At 44.0% G+C, this 24,745-nt stretch overlaps 1 protein-coding gene across 5 annotated transcripts in view; it reads left to right on the plus strand.

The window, feature by feature from the left end:
• Positions 1-24,745, plus strand: part of rgs19 (regulator of G protein signaling 19) — a 135,565-nt gene that overhangs the window by 25,512 nt on the left and 85,308 nt on the right. For 2 of the 5 annotated variants that reach the window (XM_034171795.1, XM_034171798.1), the window contains exon 2: positions 7,985-8,095. The exons of 1 other annotated variant lie outside the window; for it this stretch is intronic. In XM_034171795.1, coding sequence (XP_034027686.1) covers positions 8,081-8,095 — 15 coding nt within the window. In that variant the 5' untranslated portion in view covers positions 7,985-8,080. Of the gene's footprint in view, positions 1-7,981; positions 8,096-24,745 lie in introns of all 5 variants that reach the window. 2 more of the 5 variants (XM_034171796.1, XM_034171797.1) reach the window with 2 other exon arrangements.

Raw genomic sequence — 24,745 nt, forward strand, 5'->3', positions numbered from 1 at the left:
AAATCTACACCATGTAAAATAAAAATGTAAATAACAAAAGTAAGCTAACTATAGCTAGAAGAGCTACTGTAAAATTAGCCGTTAATAAGCCAACTGTACCTAGTTAGCCAACAAGATAAACAAAGCCGGAAACTAGTGTATAAAGTATAATAGCATAGTTTAACCCTACAGTAACGGTATTAACAAATACATATAACAACAAATGGAAACAAATGTGTGTATTAACGTTAGTTTACCAAACAGAAAAGAACCGACTGTATTGTTAGCTATGATAAATGGTGCTACAGCCGGCTAGATAAGCTAATGTAAGCTAGTAGGTATAACTAGTTGTACCCCACTCCTCCATTTTTATCATTAATATAATAATATTAAAAAAAGAAGAACAAGAATAAGTTGAAGCATGCTGAAATGTATATGAAGACATGATATAAGTGCTTTAGTGAAAGAATAGAGGTGGAAACGCTCCCGGCTAAAGAGAGCTCGGGGTTCGTGGCTGCAGCGACATGTAGGCCAGGTGATGACATGTAGGCCAGGTGATGACATGTAGGCCAGGTGATGACTTTGAAAATGTTTTATTCATCAGTTGTTCCTTACTTTTTGACTATAACTGCTACCAATATCATTAGCTTTGTTTTTATTTACAATCATTTCACTTAAATCATGTAACATCACTTTTTGACTACGACAAATGGTGCTTTAACATTAACCGTGTGTTTCTTAACAAACATGGCGCTGCCAGACATCTCACTGAAATGTAACCTGTGGACTTCAACACTACAAACTATACAACACCAGGAACAGAACTGAAACTGTCCATCAGTAACTTTACTTATGTCTGTGAGCACCAGTGTTGCCACAGCTTCTTTGAAAAAGTAACTTACTTTACTGATTACTCAAGTTTAAAAGTAACTAAGTTAGATTATTAGTTACTTTAAGCAGCTGCCGACAACACTCCCCCCCCCCCGCCCAACCCCGCCACCTCACCATGAAAATGACAACCCGTTTTGCCAATACTCACTTTATAGTCACCCTTCCTTGACTTCAATGAAAATAAATACTTGTTTTATAAAAAAATAAAATAACCACATCTTTCTTGACTTTATATTTAAATGTTGACAGCACTGTAACAGTAAAACTTACAATTTATAATCTACATTGTTTATAAATGTGACCTATTAAATTCTTTCTAACATTTTTCTAAGATTTAAATTTTTTCTCAGCATTTTAATTGTTAAAATTATTATTATTATAGCATTAGCTAAAGTGGACCTTTAGCGGTGTGGAGGATGAAGCACGCCTCCCCCTTTCTGCCTGGATTCGCCCCTGGTTTTCCGTCTGTGCAGGAAGAATTGACAACATGTATTTATGGAAAACGCATGACCAGATTGAGAGGTAGGGAATTTGTTTATGTTTTTTAGCATTTTTGTACATCATGTCATCCTTAGAAAGAGACTTTAGGGGCATTTGGGTGGAAAAAACAAGCGTTGTTAATGCGTGCGCATCAGCTGTTAATAGCAAGGACCCACACAGTGGCACAGAGTTTTAAAGAAAAAAAAAAAGTAAAAATGTCTTAGTAAAAAGCTCCGTGCAGGTGTGCTGCCGTCACTGCGCTTTGAGAGACAACAACTGTTCTCAACTCAAAGCTGCGCTGTAGAAAACAAGATGAAAAGCTCGCAGCATGAAATGCGTCTTTGGCAAAGTGGGCAGTTCTGTCGAACTGCGACCTCCGCCTGTCACAGGCTGCCACGATCAACCCACAATACAAACACAATGCACTGAGAGGTTGACATGACGCTGCTGTAAAGGAGTATCGGGTGTCTAGTATCTGAGCAGTTTTATGATTACAAGTACATACATATGGGATCTGGCCGATACCCAGTACTGGTATCGGGATCGGTGCATCTCTAATGAAAAGATTTACGATACGATATATTTGCTGACATATACATTATAAAAATAGTAATGATTGTGAATATTTCATTATCAGACTCATATGAGAATGAACTGTAATTGAGGTTTGATGCTTTACAGTTTAAACATGAACTTGTCTTTTGTTGCTGTACACCGCAGAGTCTGACTGAAAATGCACGGCAGCTTCACCCTTTGCCTCTGCTAATGTGACCAAGGGGTGATGGGGTCCCAACCATTCTTGACAAATTGTAATCCAGGCCATTGGAGCACCCTGTAGTGGAAAAAGTATGTAATGACACAGTTTCCAACAACCAAAGTGTTTTTCTGCATTGTTTAGTCAGTTAAAAAAAAATCATATTGGCAGCAATAATGCAGATACCAGTATGTTATTGAAAGGCTCATATCGGACAATATTACCTAGTTGGGTTCTAGTAATTGCAGCCATGCTTTCTAGTTGTAGGTTCTCTGTTCTACCACTAGGTGCTGTGTGTACACATGGTCAGAGCTGTGTGTATATTTACACGTTTCCAAATGTAACTATGAGTAAAATTTAAGCACAATTCTGTGCATTTGAACGGTGCATAAATGCATCAGGATACCAAAAAGCAGCCTGTGTCAAAAATCAGGGGCCCGCACCTCACATTAGGAAACCATGCACAGATGATCTCGGTCCCCATCAGGAGTGACGGTGATGTTGGTTCACACTTCCTCTTCCTGTGGGTTTCCTCAGTGTGTCTGTTGCTCACTTCCCGTTTTACCAAGTTGGCCTTCAACTTCAGGTCTTGTGGCTTTTACCTTTGTCTTTATTTTTTATTTATTTGTTCGTCTAATTCCTTTTCTGTCAGTCCAACTTCATGGATGGATAGATGCCGTTGTGGTTAGAGGTTTACATACACTCATCATGGCATTTCTTTTTTGTTTTTGTTCTTTTCATGATTTCTTTGAACTGTTGCTTTTCTGTGATAGTACAAGTTTACAGTATACACATTTAATGGAAACAAAATCCAAGAATCTGGTGCACAAGTTTTTATTCATTTTGAGTTTTCTGAACAAATCTCAGTATCAAAATAAAAAATACAGGGACTCACAGAGAGTTTATGATTGGACGCCGTCACAGATTTGCATATGTAATTGAACTGAAGAAAATCTACACACAAATGTGTTGAACACATATTTTGTGACGGCGCTTGACTTAGACTGTGAGTGAGGTCACTCACAGTCAATAAAAATGTCTTTTGATTTTCAGTTTTGAAAGAAATTTAAAAAGTCCCAAAAATATTCATGATTATTTTAAAATGTGATGAGGTTTCTCCAGGAGAAACGAGTTGTGTCAGTAAGGGCATTCGGTGTAAAACCTGTCTCAAATGCCAATGCGGATCTGACTGTATCTGCTGTGGCGACTCCGAACCACAAACATGAGCAGCCAACAAGACAACAACAACACTGTAAAATGTGATGAGACGTAATAAAATAAAGGTGTTGGATTTAAGTTATGTGATTGATGTGTTGATCTTGATTTATCTGGCCCAATTTAATATGAAGTGTTTCCAAATACACACACATAAATACTCTGTTTTAACTCTTAAGTATGAATTCTCTGTGATATACTGTACTTGGAACCAGTTGTGCATTATAAAACAGACATAATGAGCAGTTTGTGTTGGATTTGAGCTATTTTCAACATATGGTTGAAAAAAAAAACCCCATATATAAAAAATCCTAATGTGTGTGTGTGTGTGTGTGTGTGTGTGTGTGTATATATATTAGGGATGTCAAGATCTAATCACCTGATCGGAAATCGGGCCTGATCACGTGGTTTCAGACTTGATCAAAATCGGACGTTGCCTCCCGATCAGGAATCCGATATAGATTTTATCCTCATTATTTTGATCAGCGGCTTTTGATGTGACACTTCTGACGGGAGCACGCATTGCCGCTTGTCGGCAGGCTGACGCGGTCAAAGTTCAACCCAATCTTTTTTTTTTTTATTGAACAAAAGAAAAAACATAAGTTCAACCAGACAGAGGTGGGGGGGAGTTACGCGCGCAAAGTTTCTTTTGCAGAACTGCTGTTTGTGTGTCTATGCACTCAGCCTGACGCCTCGATGGAATGACAAGAGGATGATGGACACTTTCCCACCGAAACTCTTGCTCAGTCATCCCTCCGTGCGCAGCAGGACCCGGTGCTGACCAAGTCCTCAGGACGACGATCTGTCATCTGATTAACAAAAAGAAAAAAACAAATTGTCCTGTGATCATTTGTCTGCAAAACGGAGCGAGAGATGGTGTGCGCACGAGCGATGTGCACACTCATCACATTTAGGAGCGCGTCTTAAAGAGCTTCCGTCTTCATTCACGTTCACTGCGCTGCTTTGAACTTGTTGAACACCGATAAAGCGTCAGAGGGACACTGAGGACTGTCAGGACGCAAATGTAAGTTTTTTTTTTTCCTTTTACTTTTCAAGTTGACTTTTGAACTTTCGACGCTCTGAGCTGTGACGTAACTTCGCGCTGTCCAATAGGAACGACGCGTGGGGCCAAAACACGGAAGACTAGTGGCAGAAACCACTAATCTGTACAAATGGTAAATGGACTGCATTTTTCCAGTCAGGCGGGGATTTGAACCACAGATCAGTGCAGAAACCACATATCTGAAGAAAAATCCTTGGAAATGTTTTTTGTTGTTTTTGTTACCTCAAAATTTCTGAATACTGTTTAGAATACTTGTAATTAAAATAGCTAAATCAATAAATGGTTCTTTAGAAACCTTTCATCTATAAATTAAAACCACCTGTTGTTTCAGATTAGATCATTTCTTGTTTAACATACGGAACCTTTGACATTTATTTTTAGACAAATAAAATAACATGGATATTTGTACATTTTTTAAGTCTGGTAGATTATTACTTGATTGTTCAAGCTACCTCAAGAAGTGCACTGTTTAAGTGATAAATAATAAAATAAGGTGATTAAAATGAAAATATTATATATTTAGCATTTGTTCATTGTTCATTCAGTGTGTGTGTGTGTGTATGTATATATGTATTAGGGTTTTTCATATATAGAAACCCATAAAAAAAAATATATATATATATATATATATATATATATATATATATATACGAGGTCTGTCAATAAAGTATAGGTCCTTTTTATTTTTTTCAAAAACTATGTGGATTTCATTCATATGTTTTTACGTCAGACATGCTTGAACCCTCGTGCACATGCGTGAGTTTTTCCACGCCTGTCGGTGACGTCATCTGCCTGTGAGCACTTGTGGGAGGAGTCGTCCAGCCCCTCGTCGGAATTCCTTTGTCTGAGAAGTTGCTGAGAGACTGGCGCTTTGTTTGATCATAATTTTTTCTAAACCTGTGAGGCACATCGAAGTGGACACGGTTCGAAAAATTAAGCTGGTTTTCGGTGAAATGTTTAACGGCTGATGAGAGATTTTGAGGTGATACTGTCGCTTTAAGGACTTCCCACGCAGTGGGACGTCGCGCAGCGCTCCCAGGCGCTGTCGTCAGCCTGTTTCAAGCTGAAAACCTCCACATTTAAGCCTCTGTTGACCCGGGACATCGTGAGAGAACAGAGAAGTTTCAGAAGAAGTCAGTTTCAGCATTTTATCCGGATATTCCACTGTTAAAGGAGATTTTTTAATGAAAGACGTGCGGCAGCCGCCGTGACGCTCCGCCACAGGAAAAACACCTCTGTTGGAAGCCTTAAGGACAAGTTGGAACATGTCCAGCTGTTAAACAATTTCTGAGATACTCACTCCACTGAAAGCCATCAAAAGCTGCCTGGATTTTACAAATGGTTATCAACACGGAGGTGTTTTTCCTGTGCCGCCGCACCGCGCCGGCTGTGTCCCGACGCGCGTTCGTGTCCGCACGTCTTTCATTAAAAAAAATCTCCTTTAATATCCAGATAAAATCCTGAAACCGACTTCTTCTGAAACTTCTCTGTTCTCTCATGACGTCCTGGATCAATAGAGCCTGAAATGTGGAGGTTTTCAGCTTGAAACAGGCTGACGACGGCGCCTGGGACCGCTGCACGACGTCTCGCTCCGTGGGAAGTCCTTAAAGCGACAGTATCACCTCAAAATCTCTCATCAGCCGTTAAAATTTTCACCGAAAACCTGCTTAATTTTTCGAACCATGTCCACTTCGATGTGCCTCACAGGTTTAGAAAAAATTTTGATCAAACAAAGCACCAGTCTCTCAGCAACTTCTCAGACAAAGGAATTCCGACGAGGGGCTGGACGACTCCTCCCACAAGGAGTGCTCACAGGCGAATGACGTCACCGACAGGCGTGGAAAAACTCACGCATGCGCACGAGGGTTCAAGCATGTCTGACGTAAAAACATATGAATGAAATCCATATAGTTTTTGAAAAAATAAAAAGGACCTATACTTTATTGACAGCCCTCGTATATCCATCCATCCATTTTCTTCCGCTTTATCCAGAGTCGGGTCGCAGGGGCAGCAGCTCAAGCAAAGCTGCCCAGATCTCCCGATCCACACACACCTCCCCCAGCTCCTCCGGGGAAACCCCAAGGCGTTCCCAAGCCAGCTGAGAGATGTAGTCTCTCCAGCATGTCCTGGGTCTTCCCCGGGGCCTCCTCCCAATGGGACGTGCCCGGAACACCTCTCCAGCGAGGCGTCCAGGGGGCATCCGGAAAAGATGCCCGAGCCACCTCAACTGACTCCTTTCGACATGGAGGAGCAGCAGCTCGACTCTGAGCTCCTCCCGAGTGACCGAGCTCATACACACACACACACACACACACACACACACACACACACACACACACACACATATATATATATATATATATATATATATATATATATATATATATATATATATATATGTGTGTGTGTGTGTGTGTGTGTATGTGTATATATGTATATATATATGTGTATATGTGTGTGTGTGTGTATGCAGTGCCCTCCAAGTATTACACACTTGATATTTCACAAACTCAAACTCAAAGCAAATCTTTACAACTTGATATCAATGAATCAGAAATATTAAAGTCAAGATGATGGGTTGCATAAGTAATGGAACTCTTTGGTATAATACGTGTAAATAATATACAAATAATGAATGTTTATGAGTTCAATGGTACGAATATTTCATGAGGTGAAAGCTGGAACATACTATTCAACGAGGCTTCGCCTAAATCAGTTATGAAGAAATACATACAGTATGACACGCTGGTAAATCTGTGTGGAGTAGACAGTTCTCAAAAACTGAGTGACTGTACAAGAAGGAGAAGAGTGAGGAAAGCCACCAAGACATCCAGACAACCCAGAAGAAGTTACAGGCTACTGTGGCTGTGATTGGAGAAATTGTGCACAGTGCATGTTTTGCATTTTGTATCATCAGTTATACAGTTTTCATGATGAAGTGGTACAGTGGAGGGTTTTCTTTCACCAAAACAGATCAAATCTGGGCTTGCATCTCAGATGTACCTTCTGGCAAATAGTAGCTAAACTTTCAGGTCTTCTTTTAAAAGAAATCCTCCTGTGCTTGTTTTTATTGATTGATTTTACCAGTTTGGTTCATTCTGACACGTTATTACCGTTAGCCCTTCCTCCATTGTGTGCACAGTCTCCACCCACTCCATAGTCATTGGCTGAATGTACAATAATGTGAACAGATTTAAAAGGTGATGGTGGATCTTTGGTAATTGTGGTCACTCTGTTTTTTCCCTCTGTGTGTGTGTGTGTGTGTGTGTGTGTGTATGCGCACGCGTGCGTGTGTGTATGTACTGTTCATTCCTGGTGGTTATGTTGTGTGTTTTCATACATACGGTTTCAATAAACACGATTGATTCTGGCTCTTATATGTATTTGTTTTCATGCATCTGTGTGTGTGTGTGTGTGTGTGTGTGTGTGTGTGTGTGTGTGTGTGTGTGTGTGTGCATGCACGCTTGTGTCCATGTGTGTTCATGCTTATGTGTGTTTATGCGAGCATGTGTGTGTTTTTCTCATCGATTTCTATGGTTTGTCTACATGTATGTTTGTGTGCTTATTTGTGTGTGTGTGTGTGTGTTTGTGTGTGGAAGAAGTAGAGGTCGGAGGCTGAAGGGGGGATGACATGCGTGCACCCAGCTTGCTAACATCGCTGACGACTCGCGCCCTAACCGCCTGCCCGCCCTCACGCCATGACGGACATCCTGGTAATAAACTGCACCTCTGCTCTCTGCCTGACTCCTTCTTTGGGTTGCAAAATTCCAGAAATGTATAAAGTTGAAAACTTTCCATAGGAATTAACAGGAATAAAGTGGAAATACATGAAATATAACAGGGAACTTAAATGTAGTTCATATAAATAAAAACATCTTACAGGATCATCTTGGTTAAAACACCCAGATTTAATGCAGATTCAGCTGAATTTCAGCTGTGCACTGTGCATTCCTCCTCAACTCCGGAGGTCACACAAAAAAATGAAAGTCAAAAATGTTACTTTAAAAAAATTTGTTTTTGAAGCGTCTGATAAAAAAAAAAAAGGATTATGTTTGTACGTGATGTTTGATGAAATTACCTCAAGTTTCCTTTTGATTCTCATTAATTTTCATTTAAAAATGAGTTCACATTCCCTATATTCCTGAGCTTAACATAGCACAGAATGTTTCTGCAAATTTACCAAAAAAGGAGCAGTTTTTCCCTTTTTTGGGGGTGGGGGGGCGTTGATGCAGTAAGAGGCTGTTGTCCATTTATTTGTCTGTGTGTTTGCTCCCGTCAATGTTCTCAGAACACAAGGAGCAATTTCTGTCAGATTTACTGCATCACGTGAGTGGACTCTCAGAGCACAGGTCATATTAAGGTCATAGTTCTGAGGCCAAGGTCAAATCAGAGGTCACGGTCTTAAAAAAATACTAGATGAGACACTGGGATGCAGTTTTCTGTGCAGACATCTGCTGCCTGCTGAGGAACAAATGACCAGACATCTGATGTCAACGATATCACGTGATGACATCAAGCAAAGGCAGCGAGGGACTGAAACAGTCCACACATCTTGTTTTTGTGATTGAGCTCAAATTCACTGGTTTTCAGCCCGTCTCTGTAAAACCTTATGTAATGTGTAGTAATCCGTTAGGTGGGTTTTCCCTGTCAGCCCAGTGTTTGGGTGACGTCTCGACCTTGAAGTGACTTAAACTGAAGTGAATTAAATCATTTGTAGATGAAAACATGAAGGAAATCAGAGAAGAGTGTCTGTTTTATGTCATGTTACATAAAGCACAGTCTACTTAATGGCATCACTCAGCTCCTCTTGAGGTTTCTTTGATGAAGTAGGCAGAAAATAACGGAATCATTGCTGGGAGACATGTGGCGTCTTCATCACTGCGTGCAGGCCGGGAATGACACTGTCCCCTCTGCCTGAAAGGTAAGATCCTGGTGCAGTCTGCAGTATCGCTGAGGCAAGCAGAAAAGTTTAAAATGTTACCATCCCGGTGCTCACATGGCCAGTGGTGGCAGAATTCATGGGATCCTGGGAAGTTGCTGGATACACGGGTACTGTGTGTGAGTGCCATATGGAGCAGAGGCAGAGACTCTGAGTTTTTCCCTTGTGAAAACTGGTGTTCCTCAAGGATGTGTTCTGGCTCCTCCGCTTTTTAAAGCTTGCATGAAGCTTGCTTGTTGGGTCAGGTTAATTTTGATGATACGTACTGTGGTGTTTACAGAATTGATGGACTGATAAATCAGAGTGTCTGGGTTTGTGTTTCTCCTCCATTAAGATGAAGATCCAGACTTTTATTGACTTCCCATCAAAAGTGTATCTGTGTATGTGGTGAAAGAGTTAAACCTTTGGAGACATTTGTTTATCCCAGCACTGACGTTAATGTCTCTAGGTCCTTTGTGTTTGAGATCCAGAAACGTCTGGGAAGAGTCATGAGGTCGCTGAACACAGGTATTTTGCGATGGCGAGACCTTTGCAGGAGAATGAAGTTCCAAGTCTTTCGGGACCTTGTGCCTCCTGTCTTGCTGTATAGTTGTGATTCTTGGACTCTAACTAGTGACCTAAAATGACGATTGGATCTTTGGAACCAGGTCTCTTTGAAGAAACTTTGGGTCTTTGTGTCACACTAGTAGTTCCTTAAGGAGACTCAGATGAGGCGGATCACTGTCATTGTGAGGGAACGTCAGCTTTGACATTTTGGCCATGTGGTGCCACGTTTCACCTGGCTGCAGTGGATCGATGGTCATGTTGGAGAGGTGGGGAAGGACCCGGGTGTCTGCCTGGGTGGTTGCCCATGGTGATTGGTTCCTTGGTGAAGTCAAATCTGGCATGGTCCCAGACCTGACTTCACTTTCTGGTAAAAACTGTACATTTCAAAGTGTTTTTTCATCAAGACTTACACTTTGGAGTTCACTTGTTTTTATGTTAATTATCACCTGTATATCCTCAGAAAGGTAATTTCACCGTTAGTAATTAGAAATATTTTCCACTGGTATAAATTTCCCCAGTGGTGGGGATTTGGATTATACTGGCCAACCGCAATAGAGTTTATTGTGCAAACTGCGAGGGTTTGTTTGGACGAATGGCCGGGTCAAGGCACTGTCAGAATCTGTTTAAATCAGTGTGGGCGTCGTCTCTGCAGCGTGGCGTCACGGTGTGCGCTTTAAAACAGTTTAACATTCTGCTTTAAATGTTATCTGTTTTGATAACCACGGAGTGTGACGAGATGACGCTCGCAGCTGACACGGTGAACATTTCACAAACGTCATGATCTTCACATCACTTACAACAAGTCTGTGCACGCTTCTCATGATGAGACAAAAGATAATTGAGTTCTTCCAATTCCTCCTCCTCGTATTTTTTTTTTAAATTCTCAAATTTACAGAAAATTTACAGGGGCGGAGCCAGTAACCTGAGTTGAAAGCCCCCCCCCCCCAAGATTTTACCTTGGAAAAAGTTTCACGGTCGAAGTCCTCTTAGAAGTAGCTTTTCACAAGCTAAATTACAAGTGATCAAATGTCAGGAGGATGTTGTCAGTTTTTTTTCTTCAACTTTTTCAGTTTCTGAATAGATAGCGTGCAGTGATGTCACAAGAACACACGGTTTTGTGTCCCCAGCTGTACTGGACAGCAACCTCCATGTACAAACAGCACGGCCGATGCTGGATTGTCGGTGGACAGTGAAGCTAATTTGTCCGTTATGGCTAAAGTGCTCGATCCTGAACATCAGAAGAGATATTTAGAGAAAATACAGAGAATTAACGTTGATTCTTACAATATTTCCCTTTGAGAAGTTCACCAGTTTTATCGATTTTGAGCGGAAGCCAGACATGCCGTATCCAGACATTTTCAACTACTTTATCAACACTCCACAGAGGAGAAGCCCTGAAGACGTATAAACGTTTGGATGCTTACAGCTTCTTCGTGGCTGGATGGGTGCAGAGTGTAGTCATCAGTTGGATGGCGTCTCGGTCATAAAAGCCCGAATAGTAAAACTAGCTTAAATCGTCATTGTATAAACTGGATTCTTGCACTCACCGGCCAAAAATCCCAATGGTTTTGTATGGTTTTCCATGTAATAAACACAGTGTATTACAGATTTTGCATAACGAATTTTCTCTTACATTAGAAAAAAAAATGACCTGTCCTACCGCAATGTATTTCCATTAAAAACCCCTCGTATGTACTGGACCGAGCAGTCTGGATGTGCCACATAACAGAGGTACGAAATTAAAAGATCAGCACTGACACTGATTTGAGGAAAGTGGTACCGTTTTTTTTTTTTTTTTTTTCTTTTTAAAAGACCAGCCATTCATTTTTTTTTTTCAACCCGTGTTCAGACCCTGGACCCGCAGTTTGACGTTCACCTGTTAAATAAATTGGACACTGCAAAAGGCTGTGATTTGTCACTTTCACTGCTTTCTCTCCCGTCATATTTTAAACATTTTTTGCAGTTCGCACACTGATTACATTTCAATCATGGATCAAAGATGTTTGGCAGAAAAGCCTTCACATATGACCAACTTCACAACACACAGTCAGAAAACTACAAAGTCACTCACATGACCCGCAGTTCATGGAGGAAATGGTACAACTTACCTTTGGTTTGGAGGTTGACTCAGTGTAGAAAGAACAGCTCATTGATGGACAAATTAATCCAGAAAAAGCATAATCCAGTTTTTAGAGGAAGAACTCATCCCTTTTATTTCCTGTTAATTACGTAATTTTTTGAATGTTAATTTTCTGTCAGTTTATAAATTGACATCATATACACATTATTATCAGTATAATTATTATTTTATTTTATTATTACTTCTATGTTGTCATTTGATTTTTAAATGGACCACATGGAAATAAGTGTTTTCACTTTCTTGTGTCATCCATGTATTTTTAACGTATTTACGATAATATTACAACCCCAGTTCCAATGAAGTTGGGACATTGTGTAAAATGTAAATAAAAACAGAATACAATGATTTGCAAATCCTCTTCAACCTATATTCAATTGAATACACCACAAAGACAAGATATTTAATGTTCAAACTGATAAACTTTATTGTTTTTGTGCAAATATTTGCTCATTTTGAAATGGATGCCTGCAGCACGTTTCAAAAAAGTTGGGACAGTGGTATGTTTACCACTGTGTTACATCACCTTTCCTTCTGACAACACTCAATAAGTGTTTGGGAACTGAGGACACTAATTGTTGAAGCTTTGTAGGTGGAATTTTTTCCCATTCTTGCTTGATGTACGACTTCAGTTGTTCAACAGTCCGGGGTCTCCGTTGTCGTATTTTGCGCTTCATAATGCGCCACACGTTTTCAATGGGCGACAGGTCTGAACTGCAGGCAGGTCAGTCTAGTACCCGCACTCTTTTACTACGAAGCCACGCTGTTGTACCACATGCAGAATGTGGCTTGGCATTGTCTAGCTGAAATAAGCAGGGACGTCCCTGAAAAAACGTTGCTTGAATGGCAGCATGTGTTGCTCCAAAACCTGGATGTACCTTTCAGCATTGATGGTGTCATCACAGATGTGTAAGCTGCCCATGTCATGGGTACTAACACACCCCCATACCATCACAGATGCTGGCTTTTGAACTTTGCACTGGTAACTATCTGGATGGTCTTTTTCCTCTTTTGTCCAGAGGACACGACGTTCATGATTTCCAAAAACAATTTGAAATGTGGACTCATCAGACCACAGCACACTTTTCCACTTTGCGTCTGTCCACTTCAAATGACCTCAGACCCAGAGAAGGCGGCAGTGTTTCGGGATGTTGTTGATGTATTGGCTTTCGCTTTGCATGGTAGAGTTTTAACTTGCACTTGTAGATGTAGCAACGAACTATGTTAACTGACAATGGTTTTCTGAAGTGTTCCTGAGCCCATGCAGTAAGATCCTTTACACAATGATGTTGGTTTTTAATGCAGTGCCGCCTGGTCACGGGCATTCACTGTTGGTTTTCGGACTTGCCGCTTACGTGTAGAAAGATTCTCTGAATTTTCTGATTATATTATGGGCTGTAGATGATGGAATCCCTAAATTCCTTGCAATTGAACAATGAGAAACGTTGTTCTTAAACTGTTGGACTATTTTTTTCACGCAGTTGTTTACAAAGTGGTGATCCTCACCCCATCTTTGCTTGTGAATGGCTGAGCCCTTTGGGGATGCTCCTTTTATACACAATCATGACACTCACCTGTTTCCTGCTTCGAGTTACTTTATGTAAACGACCTCGTCGACCCCAGAGGGTTAAAGTTCAGAGTTGTCACCTGCTTCTTGTAATCTGTGCCTCTGACACATCACTGCACAGCTTCTCCAGATCAGGGTTGTTTTTTTTTTGTTTTTGTTTTTAACCCATGTATGCGTAATTTTTGCTCAGTTCATTTATATATTCTCATTTTTTAAGGATGCTTGTAAGTATATTTGACCGTTTATTTCATCTCATGATCTCATAAATTCAGTATACGACGCGCACATGGTGTGAACAGGACGGCGTCATCGGACCCGCATGGGTAGAGAAAATGCAGAGAGAAGTAAAGGCAGCTCCACAGTTTTGCTTTGTTTTTTTTTAATGTTCACTCAGGTTAAAATCCTCTCTCTCTGCTCCATGCTCACATGCACTGATGGTTCTCAGCAGAATGTAACGTCTTGTGGTGGTTAATTTTTTTTTTTTTGGACCTGGATTACTGAGTTCCCTTTCAGTAGTTTTTGCGTTCCCTCAATAACCTAATATCATATTAAAGCTCATGCCTATCAGAGCACACAGTGAGTGGAATCAGGTGGGGGTAGACTGAACGCATATGCGCACATGCACACAAACACACTCACACGCAAAATATTGCGAGGGAAAAAATTAGCTACCGTGTCCCCAGGCAGGCTCTGTAAAAACTCTATGGGAGACATCAAAGTTTAAAAAAAAAAACTAACAAAAAAAACAATACAAGACTTTCCATGAGTTGAAGAATAAGGCGGAAAAAAGAAACAGAAACTGCTCTCCCAAAGAGATGATCCCTGTTTATGCTCTCTCCGGTGTTTGCACATGCACAGTGCGAGAGGGATATCAGCGTGTAGATGCTAGTAGCGCTGCTTCAGCAGCAGGATACCCTCTCGACGGCTGACCGGAATATCAAACAGGTTTGATTTTCATCCGACCATACGATTGTCAATTGGGAGGTGGTCGTGAGATGTTAAACGCAGCTCGTTACTCCATGTATACTACACGATGCAGGAAGCACTATTAAGCTGAAACTCGGCGCGATCCAAAAAATTCTTCTACGAGTGAAAAATCGGCTGGAAAAGGGCCAAAATTCACACAGTGTAAGCCCAGCTTTAAGCCCCGTTCACACCGGGTCTGCTTTGAGTTGCTTCCTGTGGCGTCATGACGATGCAGGAATGTGTGCATCAGGTGCGCGCAGCAGGGGGCAAAGAGGAGTTGAGAACGCAGCCTGCAGGTCCTCTGCACAGAGGACACTCTGATTTCTCTTCTAGTTTATATTTGTTCTTGTGCTGAGCTGCAGGTCTGTGGTCTGAGTTCTGTTATAGTTTATCTTTCTTCCTTTGACCGTGAGCTGCGTGCGCACGTGCGAACGAACCGTCTGTGTGTGAAGATGTCTGGAGTTATACTTGATGTGGACATGTCCTGTCTCTGGCAATCAGTCTGTGAGCAGGACTTATGTCCTTTTTTGTCCTTTTTTAACACAGTGATGAGAGAGTTTGAGTGGAGAACAAGGAACTAACTGCCTGCAGCCAGACAGTTTTTTTCTTTTCTTTTAATTGTTCACATGTGCGTGTGCGAATGAATCGTCCAGCATCAGACGCTCAAAGCGCTTTACAATTATGCCTCACGTTCACCCTGATGTCAGGGTGCTGCCATACAAGGCGCTCACTACACACCGGAAGCAATAGGGGATTAAAGACCTTGCCCAAGGGCCCTTAGTGATTTTCCAGTCAGGCGGGGATTTGAACCACAGATCAGTGCAGAAACCACGTGTCTGAAGAAAAATCCTTGGAAATGTTTTTTGTTGTTGTTGTTTGCTCAAAATTTACTTATACTTACTTATACTTGTAATTAAAATAGCTAAATCAGTAAATGGTTCTTTAGCAACCTTTCATCTGTAAATTAAAACCACGTGTTATTCAGATTAGATCATTTCTTGTTTAACATACGGAACCTTGGACATTTATTTTTAGACAAATAAAATAACATGGAAATTTGTACATTTTTTAAGTCTGGTAGATTATTACTTGATTGTTCAAGCTACCTCAAGGAGAAGTGCACTGTTTAAGTGATAAATAATAAAATAAGGTGATTAAAATGAAAATATTATATATTTAGCAGTTGTTCATTGTTCATTCAGTTTTTTAAAGTATCGGATCGGGACTCGGTATCGTCAGATACTCAAAATCAGATGACTTGGAATCGGATCGGGGCCAAAAATCCTGATCGGGACGTCCGTACTAGACATTGCCAATTTCATGAGTTGGTGTCTGCATTGTGTAATACCTTACATCTTACATTCTCACATACCTTGAAATGTCATCAGAATGTAGCAGCACTTGTACCAAAGCAGCGTTTGCTGGCGGGGATGTTGTTTTAAAAATCGTTTTAGAGACCTTGCGATTTAAACTCTGCTGTGACTTATATACCGAAAAAACACACGTAAATAGAATCCAGTTTTCATGTAGATTACATTAAAGTTGAAATTCATCAGACGTTTCATTTAATTATGAATATTTATCAGGTTTTCATTATGTTTAATGCTTTATGATGCATTGAATGTGCCTAAAACAGTTGCATAGTACTGTATGTCAGTATATACTATTGCCCTCTGTGATTCTAATTATACTGTCATATGAATTTTAGGCCGTATCATCCAGTCCCTATTCAGCGCTTGACATAAACCAATTTACCCCACTAGTCCACAGGGGTCAATAGAATTAGAAGTTAGTGGCCCACAGTGTAGGACCACTGGCCCATGTTTTTGCGCGCAAGAGTTCATGATATTCCACCCTGAAATCCTACAAATAAAACTGCCTATATATATAAACCAATCCAGAATAAACATAAATAGTCTATGGACCATGAAGTTTAAAAAAATAGAATTTGTCAGAGGGCATTCTCAAGTGTTAAAAAAAAAGTGACTCCATAAAATTTAGAGGGCATTTTTTAGCAACCCTCAGAGTTGGCTAACTCACAAACTGACAAAGTTTAATTTCTACTGAAATCCGTCCAAAGGTCCTTTTGTTTTTGTAAAAAAATGTTTCAAAATTACGGGTCATTTAGTGAAGAGGACATTTTTACCTGGAATTCCTTAATGATTTTTTTTACATTGTCTGTAGGAGTCAGTGCGTGTGCGCGTCCATCAGCTTTTGAAAAGACCAGAAGCTACCTTTGACCTCGGGTGATGTATGCACTTGTAGCGTGCACGCTGATGTCCGTGAGCTGTCTTCTAAGTCATGTCAGAGGTGTTATTTGGCTACAGGAACAGCGCTTTTAGTTTAGAAGTCTTTATTTCTTGCTAGTTTTTACATAAGAAACATGTTAGATTTACTCTGAAACGCAGTGGTTTCATAGCGTTTTCCGCCATGTTGGATTAGCAGCCAGAGAGAGACCAGCCAGCACAAGTCACGGTGCTTCTCTACTCTGATTGGCTGTCGCCATCTGCTTCCCAACATCCCCCCATCAATGACGCAACTGTATGTGTCTCTATCACAAACTGTACGTGTCGCTGCTGGAAGTGGTTCAAAACTGTCCTTTTGGAATTTTCCTCTTCAGGGGAACTTTTTATTCATAGTTTCTAGACAATGGAAATTTTGATCACATTGTTCATGTCACATTATAAATCCCCTATTATAAAGAAAATTGTCGTGTTCCAGTGAAAATCCTTAAATCTTAAAAAGCTCAGTGGCCTGATACCTTTAGGGCTGAAAGTTTCTGCTTCAGCTGATGTGTATGATTTTGGTTTATTTATTGAACGTGGTGCCGTTGTCCATCCTCACCTCCGGTCCAGACTGCTCTGGTTCCAGCTGCTCCTTTAAAGGGATGTGTGAGTGTTCCTGACAGAGTGGCTCTGAAAGACTCGGTCTTGCCTCAGGTTGAAGATATTCAGCAGAGGCTTAACGTCGGCAAGTCCAGACCGCACTTCAGTGGCATCCAAGTTGAAAGGCGGAAGAAGGAATGTGGATGCTGCGGGTATTTAGCAGCTTCTCCGTTGAAGCCACGGTGGCGTGAACATGCTCATATCGTCAGGGGAGGGTTGGGTTTGTGTGGACACCCAGTCTGATTCATCAGCTTTCAGAGAAAAAAAAAAAACGAGAAGCTCAGAGTGTCACAATACTTCTGTTTCCTGACACTCTCTCTCTCTTCTCTCTCTCTCTCCTCTTGGGTGTCTCTGTCTGTTCCTGTTGCTTTAGTCAGACTTTTACTTCTCTTCTTCCTTTTCTGGAATAAGGCGAGGTGATTGATGGACGCGTTGAGACGATTTTGGTGACAGAAAAACCAAAAGGACTTGTTCAGTCATCTGCCGCGGATCCAGGACCGCTTGCTGGTGAGCTGAACGGTTTTCATGCTGCTTATCGCCGGTATGATGATGATGATGATGATGATGATGATCTGGTTTTTCTCTCGGCCTGTCTCTTGTTAGAGGAATCAAAAATGCTTGGAACCTTTTGGTTTGTGAAACTTTGTTGAAATCTTGGTTGCTGTATTTGGTGACAGTGTGGTTACAGATATGGACCGAGAATGTAATAGTCAGTTTCTTCAACACTGTGAAGTATTTCAGTGATTATATGTGATATTCAGTATAATTTTTGATACAACGAGGGGATGCCAAAACAAACACAAAAAAAAATTGTCATATTTTTAAGAACATTCAAATAATACAAACACTAACATCACTATTTTTAAGTTGTCTGATGTATTACACAGTAAAAATACAGCAAAATAACAGCTATGTATGACTTTAAACTATAGTTTGTATACGTTGTAAAAAAAATTATTTTTAGGTTGTTTGAGATTGTGTGAAAAACAAAAAAAAAGGCATTAGGTTGTCTGAGGTAGTAAAAAAACAACAATAAAGACATTTTTTTGTTTTTGTTGACCAGTCTTTCAGTTTGAGGGCATGGATTATTAACATTCTCTAAGACCTAGAACATGCACCTCATTCAGATCAGCTTCTTTCTTTATCTTCTTCTTTTATGTCAGTTGGCATACAGTTTAATGGTGCATTAGCGCCACCTTCTGCTGTGGAGTGTGGATCAGACAGTACCTCATTCAGATCAGTGTACAGGAGTGGCTTTTTCATGCATGCAGACAGTTCCATCTTATGGCTGTAGATGTTTAAAAAGTGTGTTTTTGAGGCCAGAAAATACAGTTTAATTGTCTTATTTAAATCAGTGGGCTCTGGGCCACTGGTCAGATTGTGTCACTTGAAGTTTAAAGTCAAGAAGAAGACTGGTGTGTCGTGTCTCCAGTAAGCAGAAAGCCTTCTGTCCGGTGATGATTTCCATGTGATATATTGATGTATTTCACTAAAACTGACCAGTTGAATTATAAGTGCTTCCTAAATAAGTGAAGAGCTACACAAAGATGCTTTCTGCTTCCAACAAGCAAGACATGATGCAATTAATCACACTGATTAATCGCAATTATTAGTTGCAGGCCTAATAAATTCCCACATCCCACTGTAGCAAGCTAAAGCAAGGCACTGGAACTGCAGTTTAACTCCCGGTGTGGCCGCTCGTGCTTGTTTCTTTTCTGTGGGCTGCACAGGAAATTTTCATTCTGATGAAACTCTGTCAACACTTAGAAAACGCGCCGTCATCAAACACGTCTGTTTTTCTCACTTCCTGAAATCCTGCATAGTTTTGTTTATTAACGCTCGTAGGTTAGGCACAAAAAAAGATTGTTATTTATTTCATGATGTCTTAATCCCTTTCCATAAAGGCTTATATCAACTTATCAGAGGAACTTCAAACGAGCTGCACATGTGCTTGCTTGAGCAGGGGGATCTTGCTGCCCTGCAGGATTTTAAACCATGACAGCATCATGTGGTTACTAATGTAATCTTTGTGACTGTGGTCCCAGCTCTCTTCAGGTCATTGACCAGGTCCTCCTGTGTAGTTCTGAGATCTTGCATGAATCCCAGATCGAGGGAGATTGACAGTCATCATGTGTTTCTTCCACTTTCTAATAAATAATCGTAACAGTTGTTGTCTTCTACCAAGCTGCTTGCCTGTTGTCCTGTAGTCCATCCCAGCCTTGTGCAGGTCTACAGGTTTGTCCTGGTGTCCTTAGACAGCTCTTTGGTCTTGCTATGGTTGACAGGTTGGAGTGAGATTGATTGTGTATGAACAGGTGTCTTTTATACAGGTACAAGTTCAAACAGGTGCAGTTAATACAGGTAAAGAGTGCAGAATAAGAGGGCTTCTTAAAGAAAAATTAACAGGTCTTTGTGAGCCAGAATTCTTGCTGGTTGGTAGGTGTTCAAATACTTATTTGCAGCAGTAACATACAAATAAATTATTAAAAAATCATACATTGTGATTTCCGGATGTTTTTTTTTTTTTAGATTATGTCTCTCACAGTGGACATGCAGTAAGAGGTGTTGTGAAAGTGTAGGAACACGGACCCACAACAGGGGGCGCAATGAACGGACAATGGAGAAGGTAAATAACAAGATTACTTCTGTGAAACAAGCACAGTTAATATAACAAACACAATTTGGGGTCGAATCCGCTGGTGTCGTGTGGGCAGGCTCGAAGGTAGGAGACGTCCGTCTCAGTCGAACCGGAACCACCCAGATCTCCTCTGCCACCGAACCCTGGAAATACTGGAACCGCCAAGTCCCGAATTCCCAGGTGGCCACTGCCTCCGCTCGTCGGATCCGGTACTGCTGGCAGGAGAGAGCAACAACACACAGGCGTGGATGACCGCACCCAGTAACGGAGAGGGGAGAAGCCGCCTCCACCTCTTGTCAAAGAACAGCAGGAAGGTGAGTACTTATCCAAACAATGAAGCTATCTGTAGTCACCAGTCCTGAAAAGGTTTAACAGGTTTAGCTGGTTATGCAATATATAAATGCAGAGATACTACCTTAGTCTTAGGCGATATCTCGGCACTGAGGTGGAGACGCTGTCCTCCTGATATACCTCTGTGCTGAGTGGAACAGCTGTGTCTGGTGATGGGTGACAGCTGTCACCCAGGCTACTCCCATGATGCGGCAGCGCCCTCTGGTGCCTGGAGCCCGCACTCCAGGCAGGGCGCCCTCTGGTGGTGGTGGGCCAGCAGTACCTCCTCTTCAGCGCCCACACAACAGGACCCCCCTCACGGGCGCCTCCGGCGCACGACCGGCTTGTCCGTATGGCAACGGTAGAAGTCGGCCAGGAGGGCCGGGTCCAGGATGAAACCCTTCTTCACCCAGGAGCGATCCTCGTGTCCGTACCCTCCCAGTCCACCAGATACTGAAAACCCCGGCCCATCCGACGGACATCAAGGAGCCGGCGGACAGTCCAAGCCGGCGCTCCATCATGATCCGGGCAGGAGGCGGCGCCGTACCCGGGTCAGAGTGGTGAGGTGTGAAGGGTCTTAATCCGGGAAACATGAAAAACTGATGTATCCGCAGTGAGGCCGGAAGCTGGAGCCTCACTGCGGCGGGGTTGACCGACCTTGAGGATCTATACCGTCCGATGGTACCGTTCCTGGAGTTTTGGTGAGTCGACCTGTAGAGGAATTCCTTGGTGGACAACCAGACCTCCTGCCCAGGATGATACGTGGGGCCGGGGCTCGCCGCCGGTCTGCATGTTTCTTCGCCCTCGTCCGGGCCTGCAACAAGGCAGAGCGGGCGGCACGCCACACCCGACGGCACTTCCGTAGGTGGGCCTGGACCGAGGGCACACCGACCTCTCCCTCAACCACCGGAAACAAGGGGGCTGATACCCCAAGCACACCTCAAACGGGGAGAGGCCGGTGGCTGATGACACTTGGCTGTTGTGGGCGTACTCGATCCAGGCCAGGTGGGTACTCCAGGCCGTCGGGTGCGCGGCTGTCACACATCGAAGTGTCTGCTCCAGTTCTTGATTCGCCCGCTCTGCCTGCCCGTTGGTCTGGGGGTGGTACCCAGACGAGAGGCTGACCGTGGCCCCCAGTTCCCGGCAGAAGCTCCTCCAGACGTGTGAGGTGAACTGGGGACCGCGATCGGAGACGATGTCTGATGGTATGCCATGCAGACGGACGACGTGGTGGACCAGGAGGTCCGCTGTCTCCTGGGCCGTAGGGAGCTTCGGGAGGGCCACGAGTGGGCCGCCTTGGAGAAACGGTCCACTATCGTGAAGATGACGGTGTTTCCCTGGGAACGCGGGAGACCCGTGACGAAGTCCAGGCCGATGTGGGACCAGGGGCGATGAGGCACGGGCAGTGGCTGTAGCTGCCCTGAGGTCTTCCTGTGGTCGGCCTTGCCCCTGGCGCAGTGGTACAGGCCTGGACGTAGTCCCGGACGTCGGCCTCCAGGGATGCCCACCAGAAGCGTTGCCGGACGACTGCCACGGTCCTTCGCACCCCTGGTGACAGTGAGAGCTTAGAACCGTGACAGAAGTCCAGGACTGCAGCCCTAGCCTCTGGTGGGACGTATAGTCTGTTTTTGGTCCGTTTCCGGGGTCCGGGACACGGGTCAGGGCCTCCCGACGGTCTTCTCCACGTCCCAGGTGAGGGCGGCCACGATAGCGGACTCCGGGATGATGGGATCCGGGGGATCCGACGGTTCCGTTTTGACCTCATCTTCGTGCACCCGGGACAATGCATCCCGATCTCTGATTCTTGGTCCCGGGACGGTAGGTATCCGGAAGTCAAAACGGCCAAAGAACAGTGACCAGCGGGCTTGCCTGGGTTCAGCCGCTTGGCGGTCCTGATATACTCCAGGTTCCGATGGTCAGTGAAAACCGTGAATGGCACGGCTGTTCCCTCCAACAGATGTCTCCACTCTTCGAGGGCCTCTTTCACAGCAAGGAGTTCCCGATTGCCGACGTCATAGTTCCGTTCAGCGGGGGTCAACCTGCGAGAAAAATAGGCACACGGTGAAGGACCTTATCGGTCTTCCCGCTCTGGGAGAGCACCGCTCCTATCCCTGAGATCCGAGCATCCACTTCAACCACTAACTGGCGGCTAGGATCGGGCTGCACCGGAACTGGTGCAGATGAGAAGCGCCGTTTCAACTCCTTGAACGCGGCCTCGCACCGATCCGACCAGGTGAAGGGAACTTTTGGAGAGGTCAGGGCTGTCAGGGGGCTAACTACCTGACTATAGCCCTTGATGAACCTCCTGTAGAAATTAGCAAAACCGAGGAACTGTGCAGCTTCCTACGCTTGTAGGTTGGGGCCAATCTCTCACCGCCGCAACCTTGGGCCGGATCCGGGGCAACGGAGTTAGAGGCGATTATAACCCCAGGAAGGACAAAGAAGTGCGGTGGAACTCACACTTCTCGCCCTTCACAAACAGGCGGTTCTCCAACAACCGCTGCAGAACCTGACGGACATGCCGGACATGAGTCTCAGGATCCGGGGAAAAGATGAGTATATCGTCCAGATACACGAAGACGAACCGGTGCAGGAAGTCCCGCAGGACATCGTTTACCAACGCTTGGAAGGTCGCGGGAGCGTTAGTGAGACCGAACCGGCATGACCAGGTACTCAAAATGGCCCAACGGGGTGTTAAATGCCGTCTTCCATTCGTCTCCCTTCCGGATCCGAACCAAAATGATACGCATTCCTAAGATCAAGTTTGGTGAAGATATTGGCTCCATGCAAGGGGGTGAACACCGAATCCAACAGGGCAACGGGTATCGATTGCTAACCGTGATTTCGTTCAACCCCCTATAGTCAGGCATGGACGAAGCCCCCATCCTTTTTTACCCACAAAAAAGAAACCAGCACCCATCGGAGAGGTGGAAATTCCGGATCAACCCGGCAGCTAATGAGTCCCGGATGTAGGTCTCCATTGATTCATGGAGAGGTTGTAACAGCCTACTGGACGGAACTCACTGCCTGGAACCAAATCAATGGCACAATCGTAACGGGCGATGGGAGGAAGCGTGAGAGCCAGATCCTTGCTGAGACACGTCAGCGAGGTCATGGTACTCCGCTGGCACCGCCTTCAGATTGGGCGGGTGACTCGGACCTTCCTTCCTGACTTGGGAGCCGGGAGGAACCGAGGAACCTAGACCACTCCCGATGGCAGGTTTCGCTCCACTGAACCACTACCACGGACGCCCAATCGATCCGGGGATTGTGCGTTTAGCATCCATGGAAACCCCAAAACCACACGGGAGGTGGCCTGAGTCACGAAGAACTCGATCACCTCCCCGGTGGTACCTGACACCACCAGAGTTACTGGAGGTGTCTTATGTGTGATTGGTGGGTGGGAGCCATCTAGCGCCCGAACCTGCACAGGCGAGGTAAGAGCCACCAGAGGGAGCCCTATCTCCCTGGCCCATCTACTGTCAAGCAGATTCCCCTCAGAGCCCGTGTCCACCAGTGCTGGGGCCTTCAGGGTTGAATCCTCATAAAGGATCGTGACTGGGAGTCGTGTAGCAATGTGGGTGTGTCCCACGTGAATGTTTTGGCCCACTGGCCCAGTCTCTAGGGGCGGGCGTTGGAGTTTAACCGCTCGGGGCAGTCGTTTGCGAGATGCTCACTCGAGCCATAAACATAACAAGCTCCGTGGGCCCGCCTCCTTTGTGCTCCAGGTGCCCTAAATGTTGCCCTGCTCGTGTCCATAGCTTCGTCAGCAGGGGGAGCCATAGGCGCACGGAGCGCAGAGACAGAGGAGCGTGGGGAGGGCGGAGCTCGATCGGACCCGGAAGGGAGAGGGACGACGCGTGCCTGGCCACGCCCTTCGCCTCGTTCCCGACGGCGTTCTTATAACCGGTTGTCGAGTCGTATGACTAGATCGATGAGCCCATCTAAATCCTGCGGTTCGTCCTTAGCCACCAGGTGCTCTTTTAGGACCAGAGACAGTCCGTTTACAAAGGCAGCGCGGAGGGCAGTGCTATTCCAGCCGGATCTCGCCGCCGCGATGCGGAAGGCGATGCAGGCAGCTGCGCTCCGACGCCCCTGTCGTATGGACAGTAGTGCGGTTGAAGCGGACTCTCCTCTGTTGGGATGATCGAACACCGTTCTGAGCTCCCGTACAAACCCATCGTATGTATGAAGGAGCCGTGAGTTCTGCTCCCAGAGCGCTGTAGCCCAAGCGCGTGCCTCCCCGCGAAGCATTTATCACATAAGCTACTTTGCTAGCATCAGTCGCGTACATCACGGGACGCTGAGCGAAGACGAGCGAACACTGCATAAGAAAGTCCGCGCACGTCTCCACA

The sequence above is a fragment of the Thalassophryne amazonica genome, chromosome 6, assembly GCF_902500255.1.
Source record: "Thalassophryne amazonica chromosome 6, fThaAma1.1, whole genome shotgun sequence".
NCBI lineage: Eukaryota > Metazoa > Chordata > Actinopteri > Batrachoidiformes > Batrachoididae > Thalassophryne > Thalassophryne amazonica.